At 51.5% G+C, this 16,441-nt stretch overlaps 6 protein-coding genes across 6 annotated transcripts; 3 read left to right on the top strand and 3 right to left on the bottom strand.

The window, feature by feature from the left end:
* Positions 1-1,844: 1,844 nt before the first annotated feature.
* GLOTRDRAFT_42576 (protein arginine N-methyltransferase) lies at positions 1,845-4,109 on the bottom strand (the record flags this gene model as incomplete). Its single annotated transcript, XM_007868430.1, has 9 exons — positions 1,845-1,987; positions 2,040-2,412; positions 2,469-2,566; positions 2,617-2,864; positions 2,920-3,157; positions 3,209-3,472; positions 3,609-3,708; positions 3,762-3,811; positions 3,860-4,109. The coding sequence occupies 9 exons, from the start codon at positions 4,107-4,109 to the stop codon at positions 1,845-1,847; spliced, it is 1,764 nt and encodes a 587-aa protein (XP_007866621.1).
* A 428-nt stretch (positions 4,110-4,537) lies between these two features.
* On the bottom strand, positions 4,538-6,058 carry GLOTRDRAFT_43544 (Clavaminate synthase-like protein; the record flags this gene model as incomplete). Its single annotated transcript, XM_007868500.1, has 10 exons — positions 4,538-4,639; positions 4,696-4,799; positions 4,856-4,884; positions 4,944-5,056; positions 5,114-5,120; positions 5,173-5,267; positions 5,364-5,448; positions 5,521-5,750; positions 5,815-5,929; positions 5,961-6,058. Coding segments are annotated over 10 exons (978 nt in total), but the record flags the coding sequence as incomplete, so codon positions are not given.
* Positions 6,059-6,338: 280 nt separating this feature from the next.
* Positions 6,339-10,062, top strand: GLOTRDRAFT_62199 (uncharacterized protein). Its single transcript, XM_007868889.1, has 16 exons — positions 6,339-6,510; positions 6,564-6,569; positions 6,625-6,707; positions 6,758-6,777; positions 6,842-6,896; positions 6,946-7,335; positions 7,396-7,764; positions 7,818-7,978; positions 8,029-8,097; positions 8,153-8,312; positions 8,365-8,482; positions 8,530-8,759; positions 8,814-8,956; positions 9,008-9,031; positions 9,086-9,709; positions 9,763-10,062. Exons 1-16 carry the CDS (start codon positions 6,402-6,404, stop codon positions 9,860-9,862), a joined length of 2,661 nt encoding a protein of 886 aa, XP_007867080.1. The 5' UTR covers positions 6,339-6,401; the 3' UTR covers positions 9,863-10,062.
* Positions 10,063-10,201: 139 nt separating this feature from the next.
* On the top strand, positions 10,202-12,464 carry GLOTRDRAFT_77615 (phosphoglycerate mutase-like protein). The gene is made up of 7 exons (XM_007868888.1): positions 10,202-10,467; positions 10,522-10,700; positions 10,752-11,007; positions 11,061-11,182; positions 11,241-11,503; positions 11,558-12,012; positions 12,065-12,464. The coding sequence occupies exons 1-7, from the start codon at positions 10,320-10,322 to the stop codon at positions 12,127-12,129; spliced, it is 1,488 nt and encodes a 495-aa protein (XP_007867079.1). The 5' UTR covers positions 10,202-10,319; the 3' UTR covers positions 12,130-12,464.
* GLOTRDRAFT_94239 (uncharacterized protein) lies at positions 12,286-14,310 on the bottom strand (the record flags this gene model as incomplete). Its single annotated transcript, XM_007868887.1, has 7 exons — positions 12,286-13,197; positions 13,250-13,413; positions 13,469-13,601; positions 13,652-13,775; positions 14,052-14,172; positions 14,201-14,261; positions 14,308-14,310. The coding sequence occupies 7 exons, from the start codon at positions 14,308-14,310 to the stop codon at positions 12,286-12,288; spliced, it is 1,518 nt and encodes a 505-aa protein (XP_007867078.1).
* Positions 14,311-15,668: 1,358 nt separating this feature from the next.
* On the top strand, positions 15,669-16,026 carry GLOTRDRAFT_43242 (uncharacterized protein; the record flags this gene model as incomplete). Its single annotated transcript, XM_007868474.1, has 2 exons — positions 15,669-15,807; positions 15,863-16,026. Coding segments are annotated over 2 exons (303 nt in total), but the record flags the coding sequence as incomplete, so codon positions are not given.
* Between the last annotated feature and the right edge of the window lie 415 nt (positions 16,027-16,441).

The raw sequence follows: 16,441 nt of genomic DNA, 5'->3' as shown, positions 1-16,441 counted from the left end.
CGTGCCAGAGATGGAGTAGGACCGTGAGAGCTGCTGCTTGTCGGCATGCTCATACTCCCGACTGAAGTTCACGGGCAAAGGTGAGAAGACTTGGAGTAACTTCGTAAAATATGTCTGAACACGCATGTCAGTATGGTGTAGCTGGCTATACCATATAGACGTACCTCGTTGGCATTACTGTCCACATTCTGAAATACGACGTTGCTACCAGGCTCCTAGAACCATCCGTCTCCGCGTCCTCGATCCTCTCTGCTGAGGCGTATGTGAAGATGTTATGTAATAGGGCTTATATAATGCAACTTATTTATAGATGTATTTCCTAATTAAGACGACTAGTGAGGATGAGGATCCGGACGCTCTGAGACGGCTGGCCCAACTCGTCGTCCGAGGTTTTACCGGAATTATGTAAGGCAGCTAAGCGACTAACGACGCGTCGGTTTACTGCCGGTTTATCGACGTTCGTCGACTGCCCAATTCGGATTTTCGAAGTGGCTTTCTCGTCGCACCTCAGCTGCCTTTGTCCTCTGCTCGCACGCGCGTGGACGGCAATAAAGCTGTTAATAACAAAATAATGTATTACATCTGCGTTGTGGATTGCATGCACTTCCACCGAGTCTCCCCCATATCAATAAAGAAAATAGTGAACAATTATTTACTACAAGATTCAAGAAACTACTGTCTCCATCTCTTTAGCGAAATCAAATGAGATTAAACATAATATCTCATGTCATAAGGTGTCAGGCTACTTTTCATTGAAGAGCCTGGTGCTTGCCCTTTACCAATGTATTCAAAATAATCTATCCATCGAGAATACAAAGCAAAAGACCCTTAGACTCCTTATGTATTATTACTACACCAGACAGTGTCTTTCTATTAAATGCTGAATTCATATGCTCCGCCATCGACACGCGTGCGAGCAGAGGACAAAGGCAGCTGAGGTGCGACGAGAAAGCCACTTCGAAAATCCGAATTGGGCAGTCGACAAACCGGCAGTAAACCGACGCGTCGTTAGTCGCTTAGCTGCCTTACATAATTCCGGTAAAACCTCGGACGACGAGTTGGGCCAGCCGTCTCAGAGCGTCCTCATCCTCACTAGTCGTCTTAATTAGGAAATACATCTATAAATAAGTTGCATTATATAAGCCCTATTACATAACATCTTCACATACGCCTCAGCAGAGAGGATCGAGGACGCGGAGACGGATGGTTTTAGGAGCCTGCGTTGCTACTAGTGATATCCAGCTGGTATGTCTGACGTGTGCAGTTCGCGTTCGGAGGACCAACGCGAGGGACGTATCCGGCCTGATTGGATGTTCCACTACCGTTAGCACTTGGAGCAGCCATGACTAGAGAGACGAATCCCAGGAGGGATACAAAGCGCGCTGTCGAAGGCATGATCAAGGTGAGGGTGGAGGTAGTGTCTCTAGCAACTAGGGAACACGCGTGAGGGAGGTGAGGGCAGGAGGTGAAGTTACAATGACATGGTGCTGCCGTATTTATGTTGATCTGGCCCGGTTGACGGCGGCTGGCGAGGGAGGCGGTTGACGGGCGGCAGACTCCCGTCGTCAGTGAGCCTCACCGGCCAGCCAAGTCAGCCACGGTCAGCCTCCGTCCGATTGACGATGGAGGAACGACTCTGAAGGTCGTCTCAACATGCGCTGCAGACACGCTTCTCTGTACTTGACTTGATGATCCTACCGCGACTTTCCGAAAACCAGTCACGCCCGATCGTTGTCGGACTTACACATTTCAAGCCAAGTCTGATCAATCTATGTTGGACGAATATTATCATCTTCTAAAGGATAGCAGTAATACATTAACGGACTTCACGCATGGCCTTCTTTTCACCGCACTTTGAACATCTGCACCACTACATCCCCCGGTTCTTTGTCCCCTTCATTCTTCACGGTGTAATGAATCTCAACGTCCAGTTCTCTTGAATTTCCTTCGCTCTTGCGACAATGGAAAGTACCGGAGACAACAGTCCCTAGACAATATGATCAGCGCCTAGGTCGCCCGAGTTAAAATTTGGTGCCTACCCTCTTCTACGACTATAGGCTCCCTCAAGAAGAACAGCGTCTGCTTCCAGTGCGTCGGTTCGCTCCTGGGCCCAGTGCTGAAGCTAGTGATTTTCTCCTTCTTTAGGCCCTCACCCTGACTCTCCCTCCGTACTGGCTTGGGTGCCCTGCCAGGGAGCGCTCCTACTGGCCACACCTCAGCTAGAATAGCATCGCCCTGGTTTACGATATGTACTTCAGTACCCTCCGGGATAGGCTGCCCAGTCAAGGTGAAGAAAGTATCGAAGTACAGGATGAATGCGTGCACTTTTGTGCGTCGGTCCGACGTAGAGACCAGCGTGAATGAGGAGGTAAACGAAAGTTGGCGTGGTGATACGCTCCCTAGGTGAAGATCCTACGGCAATATGAGAGTCAGACCAAGTAAGCGGCGAATCGACAGACACGACATACTTTTATTAAATAGGGTTCGCTAACAAGAGTTTCAGGCCCAACTACATCCATAACGGCATCGTGGTAGACATCTTCTGACATTGCTGACAGGTCAAATCCTGGAATACAGGTCAACAAACTGCGCGAGGTACGTCGACGAGCTGCATACCATAAACATCACTCCAGAACTTGATCCTCTCTTTGTAAATTTCCTTGGCATCGCAGAGGGACAACATCATCTGGCACTGGCTAGGCGCCAGGACTCCCTCAGGCCGAAGGAATCGGTCACGCGCAGTTAATACAGAGTCCAACATCGACTCGTACAGCAGAGCGTATCCCATCCATTCCGAGACGATCACGTCTACTTTCTCAATCCCCTCCGGTAGGGAGATATCTTCTATCTTGCCCTGGATAACGCTGTGCAAAGACCGCCGTCAGTGGATGTCACTGTAATACCCAAAATACTACGTACGTGATCACGTCCTCATACCCGTTATCCTTGACGATCTGTCTTGCTTTGTTTGCAATTTTACTGGCGTCAACGGCAAAGACCCGCTTTGCACCCGCACGCGCAGCAAATAGAGAGAGTATACCTGTGCCACAGCCGACATCAAGTACAACGGCATCCTTGAAGAGCGCTGGGCTGCCCATGATGAAAGAAGCGTATGTTGCAGTGCGCACTTTGTCTTGAATCATGACGGCATGGATATCTGCACTATCCATCAGTCTTTCGTCAAATTCGCCGAGTGAAGTAGACCGACCATTTTCGCCATAGCTCTCGAAGTAGTGCGAGTCATCATCTCGGGGAACCGGTTGCGAACTTGGTCCCGCAGCATCTCCCAGCTCATCCACAAGCCTCGCAAGGTCCACCTGGCGACTGACAAGCGCTCTGTAGTCGGATAAGTCTTGCTTAGCTCGAGACAATTCATTTTCCAGGGCCTTGATTCTCCGAATAGCCGTTTTGAGATCTTCAGGCTGAGCGACACTCGGACCTTCTTCGTCAGACCAATCATCATTTTGAACCTCTGCTTTCGTTAGCAACTGATTCCGGAGGACTGGGCGAACTCGACCATAGCTAGCAGCTTCCTACGAGCTTCAAAGAGCTTCCGCAGAACAGCTACCCAGTAGGACAGAGCCCTGCGATTGAGGAATAGGACTTACGCAACAGCGGATCGTCTTCTAACGCCGGTAAGAGATATTCATCGGATGCAAAGAATGCCTCATCGCCTTTCAAATTGGACACCTCGGCGGCTGAGGGTTTCTTGGCTTTGATTCATTGAAGTTGATAGATCGATATGCGACTCTACGACTTACCTGCTTTCGGATGTAATTGATCAATCGGATTCGCTGATGGAAATCCAGGGCTAGAGAGAATTAGCAACAGAATGTGCTAGGTAAACCTGGATACATACAGAGATTCGAGCACACTAAATCCAGGTCGAACCCATGAACTTCCTTGTCGTACTTCAATGCCTCACTGACCGATGATAAGGTCTTCTCGTCGAATAGTGAGACGCAGGGTTGCTCTTCTACAGATTCCGAAACCCAGTCGTCGAAATTGTTGTCCTCTTCATCCTCGACTTCAGAGCCGCTGCTTGCGGACTCTCTGTCCTCGTTGTTGGGCAGATTCTCCAGAGCGGAGGGGGGCAAGTGAACGCTCATTGTGGTAAGGGACAGAGTTTGCCGAAATGGAATTTGCTCGAAAAGTTGCAATAATCACCCGTGCGAACTCATTCCCGGGCGTTGCCGTGATTGCCGGTAGCACTGCCACTGGTACTATGACCGATCAGTCCGCGCTCCTCCGCGGCATTCAAAAACGCTAACCTATATACAGCAAGTATGTTGCGACTATATGTTTTCCACCAGACTGGAGGAGCATTTATCTCAACCTATTCCAAAACATAGTTCTTCATTGCCGCGTTCTTTTTGAGCAGCGTAGGGCTCGGTGCGATGGCGCCGGACGGGTTTGTCATGCCATCAGAAGAGCAGTTTCGTTGCCTACCCGGAACGCACACAAGATGTTATACCTTGTCGCGCAGCCTAGCCCCCTGTGATATCGACCTACGCCAGACGCTTAGCTCCTCATTCGTTCAATGACCGTAAGTTGCTTTCAGTCTTTCTTTAACATACTCCCCAGCCGTCATGACCTCGTACTTTGGCGGTCTGTCGGGAGAAACACAGCTTGGGATCGGCTTCGGCATTTGTGTCAATAACAATAGCCAGCTACGCGTAAGACATGCACACTCACCTCCAGGCGTACGTCATAGTCTGTCCCGAAGAATAAAGGGATAGAATACCTTTCGGCCCCCGATCTATTTGCCGCCCTGTGGACGGTCGACTTGAAGATATCGTCTTGCCAAGCGTAAACGGTCGGTATCAACGGAAACACTAATAAACGAAAGACTGACTCGTCCACCGTGCAAATTGATCTCCCAAGCTTATTATACACTAGGTGAGCTAAACTTACAGGACCGCGAAAGGTAATGAGGAACACACTTTACCACGAGTGTCCCCGGAATAGGAGGAGCATCAATCCATTGCTTGGATGCGTTGAGAACCTGCAAGGATTGAATAGGCGGATCTGTCTGTTGGTAGAGGAGTGTGAAGCACTGGAGATCATCCACCATGAGTACTGTCGCGACCATTGCTGCACGAGGAAAGCTGACCTCCCAGCTAGCGGCACGCCAGTCAATCAGCTGCGTGCAAACGGAAACAGGTTAGTTACTCGGTATGGGCACCAATCCCCAGCACTTTATCGTCAATGTTTGGAGTCTGCGGGGGATAATGCAGCACCCGCATGAGCGCCGCCGAATTCTTGGTCTGGAATGATGTTAGGGTTAGTCGACGATCATGATGCTTCCCCAAGAGATCCACAAAAACGAGATGGGGGCATGAGGCTAGAGCTAGAAAGCGCACCTTGTCGTCGAAGAAATTCTCCGGTAAATTGAGTGCTTGTGCAAACAGCGGGAAGAGCGACTTCCCTAATTTCACAGCCTCGTGGCTACACATAGGGATTACGAGAATCCATTGAGCGCGTCTAGTCTGCACCGACTCTGCATACTGGCTGACTTACTAGTACGTTAAGACGGCTTCTCTGAAGTGCGGGGCATCGTCTTTTCGCGGCCAGACGTTATTTCCGGCCATAACGCCGTCGTTGGCGCGTTTCTCGTCAAGCTCCTTCGGGTTCAGCTCTTCCCAACCGAACTCAAATCCTTCGTGCATGTCCTTCGCACCATTCGGGTCATTGTTGCTAGAAAAGAGAGGATTGTATCCCTTGAAATTGGGCGTCGCACGCATGTCTACCTGTGTCACATCATTAGCAGTCTAAGTATCTCAACACGTTGCTATGCATGCCGGGGGTTCAGACCTTCATCTTTGTCTCGAGAGGTAAGGAAAAGAAGCGTTTCGTCGCCGAAAGAGCCTCTTGGATTGTCTCTTCCGGTATACCGTGATTCTTCACTGAAAGTAATATTGATGAGAACCTTCATCCGTCGGAACACTCTTGGAGATTACTCGCCATAGAAGAACCCGACGTTGATGCAAGCATGCCTTATCTGGTCTACTAGTTGGCCTCTCTTGCTTGGGTCTCTGGTGGAGATGTGCTGCAGGTCGCTGCCAGTGGAATGGCAATGTCTGCTGCATTAGACGCTGCATTATTATGATTACACAGGTACTGGTACCAACATTATTGGTATGTGGAGAAAAGCCACGTCTGAGCTATCCGCTGCGTTCACTAAAGACATTGTCGGCGGCACAGGCTTGTAATCTCTTGTGACACTGACGGGAGAGTTCGGCTAAGTATCGAAATTCGGGTCTTCTCGGAACGTTCCGACGGCACGCAGGTGGCACAGCCGCCACCCGCGTCTTTTCGGCTTGTCCGCAGAGGGTCGGACGTGTTCGTAGGTGTTCATCCGAGCCGCACCTACATAGAAAACAGCTTCGGACGGGATAGTTATGGCCGCCATGGCCTCTGCGGAAGACCTGAAAGACGGCCAAGGTGGATTCAGTACTGCTAAGAAACGGCGAGTTCAACGAGCCTGCGATTCATGCAGGCGGAAGAAAAGTGAGGATGTATCATCACTCAGAGATGCAGTACTTACTAATACACTCTGATAGTTCGGTGTAAGTAAAGGCGATATATCATCCTTCCTTGGTACGCAAAGTGACGGCCTCTAAGGCGATGGCATAGAGCGTACAGATCAGAAGTGCTCGAATTGCTCAATATCTCACGTCGAATGTACGTACGAGGATGCTACCAAGGTATGATCGCAGCACTCGGCCGAGCATGCATTAAATTAATGTTACGATAGAAACGAGGTCCTTCAAAGAGGTACCGCCGTAATATATATGGTAGATGTTCTCAACTGACCGAACCGCACACTCGACTATCGTAGGGTTGCAGAGAGCCTCGACAGTCGTCTGAACAGAATGGAGCAACTTCTCAACAAGGTGCGTGAACGGTTATTGATTCCTCTGTATGTAAACATCACGACCACAGATGGCTGCTGGTGACACTTCCGAAGACGAGACGTCCAGCGGTAACGTCTCGGTAGCCACAACCTCTCGCCCACGAGAATCCCTGGACCATGAGAGCCCATTGGACGGTACCCTTGTCGAACCCTGCTGTGGACCACCGCCAATTGGGGAGGGTTGCTTTCTTGATCCAGACATGTCCGACATGTGCTCTGGGGATTATTTTGTAAACGGTCTCACGGCCCACATGAAGTCCCTTTCCCTGCAACCTGTCGTCCCTCGGTATATCGGCGAGTCTAGCGGATTCAGGTTGCTCAACAGTACCTTGGGCCTGAAATTTGGGCATGCCATTGCAAAGAACCCGGCCCTGAGACCTTGGGGCCGTATGCGTACTGAATTTTGGTCAGCGTGCCCCGTGGGTTTTCTATGATGAATGTATCTTAGAGACTAATAGCTAATCATCCGGTATTTGCAGTGGGAAGAGCACAATAAGGCGGGTCCCTGTCCGTCTAGCCAGGCTTTCGAGTTTCCCCCCGCAGACCTCATGGAATCGCTTATAAACCTTTACTTCCGCTACATAAATGACTTTGTGCCGTTGCTTCACGAGCCATCGTTCAAGAAGAAGGTAGCAGGAGATACTCATATTCGCGAGGACGCATTCGCGTGCCTGTTGCTGCTGGTTTGTGCATGTGGGTCAAGGTGGTCGGACGACAAACGAGTCCTCATCGACGGATATGACGGTTGGCATTCCGCGGGGTGGAGATACTTCAATCAACTACGGCCTCGGGTAGCGTGCAGGTCGCTGTTCGCACCTCCGTGCTTATATGAGCTGCAGTCTCATACTGTATATGCCCCTCCTCCGATTCCACAGTTCAGACGCTCATCGTGTTCTTTCAGCTCGTGACCGTTTTCTTGAGCTCCTCGTCTGTACCGGAATCCGGCTGGCTGGTAATTGGGGTGGGTATCCGAGCAGCACAGGACATTGGAGTGCATCGCCTTCGAGGCTGTAGGTCGCCGGCGCTGTTGGTCGAGGATGAGCAATGGAGACGCGCTTTCTGGTGCGTCCGTATGCATAACTGCGACGCGCCCTCCTCACTTAGGTATACAGGACGCTCGTATCTTTCGATCGCTACTACAGCGCCACTCTTGGTCGATCCTTTGCTATTAATGAAGAAGCGTGAGTATCTATTGGGCTCAAGGCTACTCACGCGGTAACATAAATCAAATCCTAGCTTCGACCTTGATATGCCCATTGAATGCGATGATGAGTACTGGCTTGACTCCAATTCGAATCCCGTCATGAAGCAACCGGAGGACAGACCATCCAAGCTCGCATATTTCATCTGGTCAATCAAACTGGACCGGATTCTGGCATTTGCTCACCAAACGATAGTATGTCAGACATTACGATGTTGCGCAGTTGCAAATTCTGATATTCTGATAGTACTCCATCCATAAGTCGAAATTGATGATGGGATTCGTGGGAGATGAATGGGAGAAACGCATTGTCGCGCAGCTAGATTCCGCTCTGAACGAATGGAGAGACAGCTTGCCAAGCCATCGTACGTGCCGCGCTGATTGGTTTACTTTGTCTCTCACCCGTTTACAGTACACTGGGACCCACATCGCGAAGACTGCCTCTTTTTCCTCCAGTCCGCTTATCTCTACTGTGCCTACTACCGTCTTCAGATAATAGTCCACCGGCCCTTCATCCCGCAGCCCGGAAAGACCTCGAACCTCCCCTCTCTGACGATCTGCACCAATGCCGCCCGGGCTCTTATCCGTATACTTGATACCGTCCACCAGCGCGACAACTGTCATTTCCCGCATTTCCTCTTTGTGAGTGCTTTGTGTCGTCGTCCAATAGTGCATACGACGTTTGCCGACACCTAGACCGAGTCCGGGCTTTTCAGCGCGTGCATAGTTCTACTGTTCAACGTATGGGCAGGCACGCGATCAGGGCTCTGTTCTGATCCTTCCAAGGAGATGGATGAAGTCAAGAAAGGCCTGCGTGTATTGGAACAGTCTGAGCCGCGGTGTGTACTACTCTATATCCGTCCGTTTACTACTGTTCACAGTGCGGATAGCTGGTATCTGGCAGGCCGATTGCGGTGAGTTGGGCCCTGTGCTCCACACTTGGCACCGGTTGACGCCACATGTTCTAGTGACATACTATGTAGTCTGGTGGAAGCCGGAGACTTGTATTCCAACCCCCGTTATATGCCAGTCAACAAGCGCCAGCGAGAACATGAAGAGACTGAGGACAGAGGGATGCCCGGTCGTAGCACCGATGCGAATTTTGGCTCTGGCACCGACGACGCTTCCCATTCTATCCTCCAACAGCCACAGTATGCGGACCCGTCAACGTCAACCTTTGACGCGAGTTCTCTGCCGACTCCAGCGGATGTTGCCGGCCTCCCAGTTTTTAGTCACGAGACGGGCAATCTGGCGTTAAGCACTGACTACGATATCTACAACGCCTTCTTATGGGGCAGCCAAACCTCACCAAATATTGGCAGGGCATTTCAACCGGACGGCGCGTCTCTCCAGGCAACCACACCGCTAGATCTCCTTTCCTCCTCGGCGAGTCTGTCGCAAGTGCAACCTCCAGTTCATTCTGCCCAGTCGCCTAATGATCGAGGCTTCATGGGACCCTCTCAGGGGATGTTGCCATCCGGAATGCAGTCCTCTCAGGCTGACGTTGGCTCCGATCATCCGGGACCACAAGCGAATATATTCTGGGACGACCACCTATCCAATTTGTGGCTCAATGCGCCAAGCGGATTTTCGTGAGTTTTCGGTTTGTCTTTCGTACCCTGTTCATTCCGAACCAGAAAGCCAGATTCGACGAGTGGGGTAACTTCATCACGAACGTAGGAGAAGACCCAGGTCAGTTCGGCCTGGGCAGTGCGGGGCTCGACGATAGCGAGCCATTTCAATAGAGTTATTAGAGTGTAGATTTCGGGCAACTCTGTCATTGTAGCTATACATCCCACTCCCTCCTCCGTTCTGTGAACTCCATAGATCATCTAGAGTATTGTGCCGATACTGCCGTTCGACCTCTAAGACTAACGAACTTACTCTAATGCTCTGGTTGTAGTGGATACTACATTGTATCGTTGGCTAGGACGTTTATGTGCGAAGTACATGTACTCGACCTTCCTATGCTCGTACTACTCTAAGACGGCCGCGTGACGTCACGCGTCGCAGGTGCCGCCGGTCGCCACCCGCAACATCAGAGCAACCTCTCCATGCAGAAGCTCTTGGCAAGCGCAGTTGCAATTGCGCCGCCGGTACCTACGTTCAATGATATCATTACTCGCTTAATTTCCGTGCAGCATAAAATGCGGGGCAGCTGTAGGTTGCCTGCGCTGTCGTGCTCACCTCGAGGTTGAAGACATGTCTGTCAGGATGCTCAGGCTATCGTCGCCGTTTGTTCTCCTCGGCATTGTCTCTTCGCTAACCTCAACGGCCGCTGTACCGTATTTCAAGACTCGGGATGAAGTCTTGAGCTACGCCAGCGTCAACGGCATCACTATCCCGCACCGTACGTGAAGACGGTACGTTGCAGAAAGTCACGCTAAAAAGTCTTCGTTTGCAGACAAACGACAAGTGATAGAGGGACCAGGCGGATACCAGTTTGATGTCCTGGAGCATCTCGCCGGGATTGCTCCCTACTTTGACGCTCCGGGCGTCCAGCTAGACCCGGACGTTCCTTCAGGGTGTTCAGTCGCGAAGGCGACGTACCTCGTTCGCCATTCCAACATCTACGCTAACGATGTATGTACGATCCTACACTCAGTCTTGGTCTCTCTCACGCATTCTATCTAGTACGACTATGAGACATATCTTTCGCCCTTCCTGGAAAAGCTAGCAAACTTCTCAGACAAGTCCGCCTTCACCCGGACGAGCGACTTGCGGTTCTTGGCGAATTACACGTCGCCGATTACGAACGAGACCGCGCAGCTCGAGAAAGTGACCCCGTCTGGTATCCAGGCTGCGCAGGCTTTCGGCGGTGTTATCGCCAGGATGTACCCAAACCTCACTTCGACGACGAGCGGCGCTTTTAGAGTCTGGGCCGCTTCAGGTGAGTCGCATTTGGCACAAGCAATCCGATGGACTTCGCTGAATAGTTTACAGCATCCAGGACGGTCGAGTCTGCGCAGGCCTTCATACAAGGGGCGTTCTCCCGCAACGACAGCGCGCAGCTGGTCGTCGTCAACGAAGGCGAGAACGACAGCGCCAACTCCCTAACACCTCATGTAAGTAGCTTAACCGCTCACCTGGTTCGCTAGCCTTAATGGTTTTGCACTCCGCCAGATATCTTGCCCGAATTTCCACTCGTCAGCAGGCTCGGAGCAACAAGGCGCATGGCAGGATCAGTACACCGCTCCTATCATCGCCAGGTTCAATGCCGCTGTCCCCGGCTTTAACTTCACGGTAGACGACGTCTTCGGCATGCAGGAATTGTGCGGCTACGACACAGTAATCAGGAACAGGACGGAATTCTGCAATTTATTCTCTGTTCAGGAGTGGCTTGACTTCGAGTATGCCAACGACCTTATGTACTTTTATAGCATCGGGTATATGGATTTTAGTCTTCAGTGTACCTTGAGGCTCTGACGCGTAGACTTCAGATACGGGAACCCTATTGGCCCCCAACTCGGCCTGCCTTGGCTCCGCGCGTCGCTGGACATCCTGAAATCCGACCAAAACTCGACCACCTTCAATCAATCTCTCTACGTGTCTTTCAGCCACCGCGAAGAGCCCCCTCTGGTCCTCACCGCTCTCGGACTCTTCAACAATTCCGATTACTACCCGGACCTGGACGTGAACAAGACGATGCCCTCGGACAAGATCAATTACGCGCGAGTTTGGAAGACGAGCGAGATCCTCCCTTTCCTCGGACACCTCGGCCTGGAGAGGTTAGAATGCGCGGCAAACGGCACGAGCAGCTCTTATGTACGGGCACTGGTGAACTCGGCGCCCATTCCGATTCCTGGGTGCCAGGACGGCCCGGGTTCGTCGTGTGCGCTGGATGAATTTGGCCAGTATATGTCGCAGAGGGCGACGTTGTATGGTGATTTCATTGGTACGTACTACAATGTCTCGCGCAAGCAGTGACTGGCTAATGGAAATGATAGGCGCGTGTGGTATCAATGATACTGTCACGAACAGGACGGACCTGCTCGGCATCTACACATCGTGAATAGCTTCCCAGCCGTGTCCCAGGACGATGAAAAGGAGGACCGACGACTAGTTACGAAGTACGGACTATTAACGGACTACGGAATTGGACTACTCGATTAATCGCATGTTGTACGATCATCTACGATGTACCCGCTTGGTTAAATGTCTCTCTCTCTCACTTTCTTGATGCGATCACATATTCGTCGCCGCTAAGCTCTTCTTCCGAGTCGAAGTCCGAGTCCGCGGAGTCATACGGGTCCTCAGGCTTGACTGCCACGGCTCCATCGTCCAGCTCTGTCTTTGTGACTGGAACGCAATCTGAACAGTCCTCTTCAAGCTGGTCCTCCATGTCCGAATCCGTACTAGGATCGTAGACAGCGTCAGACACTCCGGCTTGGAACGTCCAGTCCGCGTCTTCCATTTCATCATCCGAGCCGTCCGATACCCCTGACTCTTCATCCGTGCTCTCGTACTCATCGGGTTGAATGACCTCCTCGTCCGATTCGTCGGCCAAAGCCCGATCCCTCAACAGGGACTCGCGAGCGCCTACTGTATCGTCGTCCGCATCATCCCAGAAATCTTCGCCGTCGCTGTTTTCCAGCTGCTCGAATCGGTCGAGGATTGGTCTCGTAACCCATACGTCCGCGTCGGTCTTTACGGTCTCCCAGCGCTCCCAGATGCACTGGCTGAATTCGGAGCGAAGAGGGAAATAGAGTACCTCCTCCAGCAAGTCCTGAATGAACTGAGTGCCGTCGGTGTCCGCTTCTTCCAGCTTGATGCACCGCCCAAGGTGAATGGACCATAGGTCGTCTTCATCGATTGCGGGGCCCGCGAAGAGTTCCCTCAGCCCCTTATCTGCTCTAGCGGTGATTCCTCCCTTCTCGGTAAATGTCAACTTGTACCTTTCACACATCGCTCCTGTTCCCCCCCGACGGAGGAGTCGTAAGTATTCAGGCGGTTTCTGCACGTCTTCAGGCGCTAGCTCTATGTCTAGCAGCGGGGTTGTGCCGCGCGGTGCTCTAAATCGGTCGCTTACGAGAGCCTCGTCGTTGGTAGAGATACTACTGTAAGGATCGTGAGGAAGGAGCTGGTTACAAAGAATGAATTATCTGGCCAATATAAGGACCAAAAATACAAACATCTTCCATGTCATGCTCATAGGTTCTGCCACAGCCTTGGCAAAACTGGTCGATGACTTCCCAGAGGCAATCGGTGCATCTGTAGACCCCGTCTCCGTCATCCCACACAGCGGTGGCCACGAATGAATCTTCGTTACTTTCATCTCTGCCTTCATTATCCGGAACTAGAATTTACAAGTGAAGCTGACTTCTGGCCCCTGTCTGCATATTTACTCTTACCGGACGCTGAGGAGGCAGCAGCGTTTAATGAGGCACCATTGGTGTCATCTTCAACAAGTGTCTTGGCTTTCGCTATGAATTTTCTCAGCTGTTTCTTCAAGCTCTCGATTTCGCGGCGTTGTCGCAGTATCGTCTGAACTGACATCAATAATGACGCGTCCAGAACATTGCGCAGACACAGACCTGGTTATGCAATGCATCGGATGTTTGGCCGTTCTGTCCCTCCATATGTTCGCTATAGAACGCCGCACGAAAGTCGCAGGGCCACTGGGTATATCGGAAACGCGGATGCGACGCGCGAGTACCACTAGTCACGATCACGTGATGGTGACACTGGGTCCCACCCCGATTCGGACGCCACCGTACTCATTGTTCATACACTAGGCATCCTTGTGCGAGTTTTCAAATGCGTCACCATTCGGACGCGTGTTGAATTCTGGACCTTGGATTCGCGGTATTGCCGGGGCGATCATGATTCATATTTCACTGTACTGTGAAAGAATGTGAGCGCAGTCATATCCTTGCTGCGGCTTCCCTCACAGCCATTCTCAGCTCGTGACACTGACTAACTGCAATGGCGTACTTTCTTTCCCAGGTAGGACGTATTGGCCGCATTGTATTTCGGTCTGGCGTCTCCAATGGAGTGACCCGCCCAAGAGTGTGATCAATATTCTCACTAGCAGGAGGTGACGTCCCTTTATTGTCTTCGGGTTAGGATGGTGGTGAACTCACTAATGTCTTCACGTGTAATAATTGCTTCTTTGGCAGAAAGGTCTTTCAAGGTAGCCGGGCACTGAAAGGAATAATTGAGAATCACCAAAGGCCCGAAGCAAACGAACCATCGAGGGCTGACTTATGCAGATGTCTAAAACTTCCAGGCTGAGGATCTGATTGCTTCCGCGCTGTGCTATTCCAGTAAAATACTTATGTCTGCCACGTTGTTCCATCGTTCCGGGACGCTTTAATCTCGGACCAGTGACAACGTTGCAGCCATCAGTCTTCGGAACACCACTTTGGTCCTCCACGTTATCTAAAGACTCCTTCCATCCCTTACACTAATGCGGCGCGGGATGCAGTGCCAGGGCTTCGCTCGAATCTCTTCGTCTCCTGCGTAATATAGCTGAGAATGCGGTACTGAAGTCTGCGGTGGCAGACCGGTGATGTCGCTCTCTCGCTGTGGATCGGCCATATGCAGCGTTTACGAGAGAGGACGTTCCCATGGCTGGGAGTCAAGTCCATTCGCGCCGTACCAGCCCCGCGGACGCCCTGCCTCTTAAACGCACGCCACCGTTTCATGAAGCTTTCCGAATTCTTCTTTTGCTGGGACGTCCCACCCGCCTAATCCTCCTCTTGCAACCCGCTCTCCTCGTAACTTGCTGTCTTTGTGGTAGGCGACCCACTGGACTGTACCAGGACGTTCTTTTTCGCACTGGACAGGAAGTCCTCTATCATCACGATGGACGTCCAGCCTGCTACTGATCACCACGACGTTCCTCTCCCTGAACGCCCCGCTTCCTCGACGCTTCCGGAAGGAGTGCCGTCCCTTGACGAGAACAAGTCAGACATACTGGATAGGGCGGTAACTCGGACACCCAGCCCGACTCCCAGTGAGGCTCAGGCCCTACAGATAACTAATTCCTGGATATTCTTCGACTGGCGTAAATATATAAGCCCACGATGGTGGCTACAAGGACGACGGAAATGTCTGTATAGCCTTCACCTGCTTCTCAATCACGAAGGCTAATGAAGGCAATTGCATATATGTAGGGCTGCTGGTCGTTCTAGCATTCGTGGCCGTATTTGTCGCTCTATTGTCTATATTCCATGATCGCATAGTTGTGGGGATGCTGCCCGCATCTGACTGGCTACGAGAGTAAGTAATCACCACAGCGCATTCATTTCTATGTTGCTTACTTCTCAATCGGTAGCACTCCGGGGGCATGGGTTATCCCCATAGCACTATTGTTCATTGTCTCCTTTCCCCCAGTCAGTTATAACTGTCTGTTCTCTCGGTCGTGAATTCGGCTCACCTACTGCAGCTCTGGGGTCACGAAATAATTGCTCTAATCTGCGGGCTCGTCTGGGGACTCTGGATTGGGTTCGGGATCGTCGCAGCCGGAACGTTCTTGGGTGAAATTGGCAACTTCTAGTATGTCCCCCTTCTGTAACTATGGAGGATTACACTTAACCTCTACATAGCGCATTCAAATACTGTTGCCGATCTCGCTGCGAGAAACTCGAGAAGAAACAGATAGCTTATGCATGCCTAACCAGAGTGGTGAGGCAAGGCGGCTTCCGCGTGGTTCTCGTCGCCCGGTACAGCGCAATCCCTCCTCATTGTACGTGGGCACCATGCTCTTCCATTCTACGGCTAATTTCTGAACTGGAGTATAGTTTCGACGGCTGTCTTCTCTACATGCGGCGTCGGAATTATATCATTTTCCATGGCGGCCTTGCTGTCTCTGCCTAGACAAATGCTGAACGTCTACCTGGGTGTGATCTTTTTGCAGACTTATGAAGGTGATATCGATACCTCTCGCAACCCTTTGTTATTCTGACGTTCTTCACATCACCTTCCGGTAGGTGGCAAGTCCGACAAGAAGGTCACGTATCCATTGGCTGTTGCCACCATCTTGGTGACAATCCTCGCGATGTGGTATATCCTGCGGGAGATGAAGCGCGTGAGACCTGAGGTAATCTATGCGAGACGGAAAGCTCGGTACGTTTCATCTCCTGTTACTAGAGTATCGATATTGAACAGCAGCCTCCTGATAAGTCAAGCTAAGTCTTCGTCGACGGTCCTCTCTGCATTAGACAGTGTGCCGTATTTGTCGGCCCCGAGTACGAGCACCGCAGGACGCCTGAGTCAGGACATAGAACTAACTGCATCCAAGGCCAGCATGCGGATCCGCCTTTCCTCCGAACCCATGGTCCACAGAGATCTGGAAAGTGGTCCGTCTGATCAAAGTCCTG

The sequence above is a fragment of the Gloeophyllum trabeum genome, assembly GCF_000344685.1.
Source record: "Gloeophyllum trabeum ATCC 11539 unplaced genomic scaffold GLOTRscaffold_00008, whole genome shotgun sequence".
NCBI classification, from domain to species: domain Eukaryota; kingdom Fungi; phylum Basidiomycota; class Agaricomycetes; order Gloeophyllales; family Gloeophyllaceae; genus Gloeophyllum; species Gloeophyllum trabeum.
The sequence above is the reverse complement of the archived record's forward strand: the minus strand, read 5'-3'. Positions and strand labels throughout refer to the sequence as shown.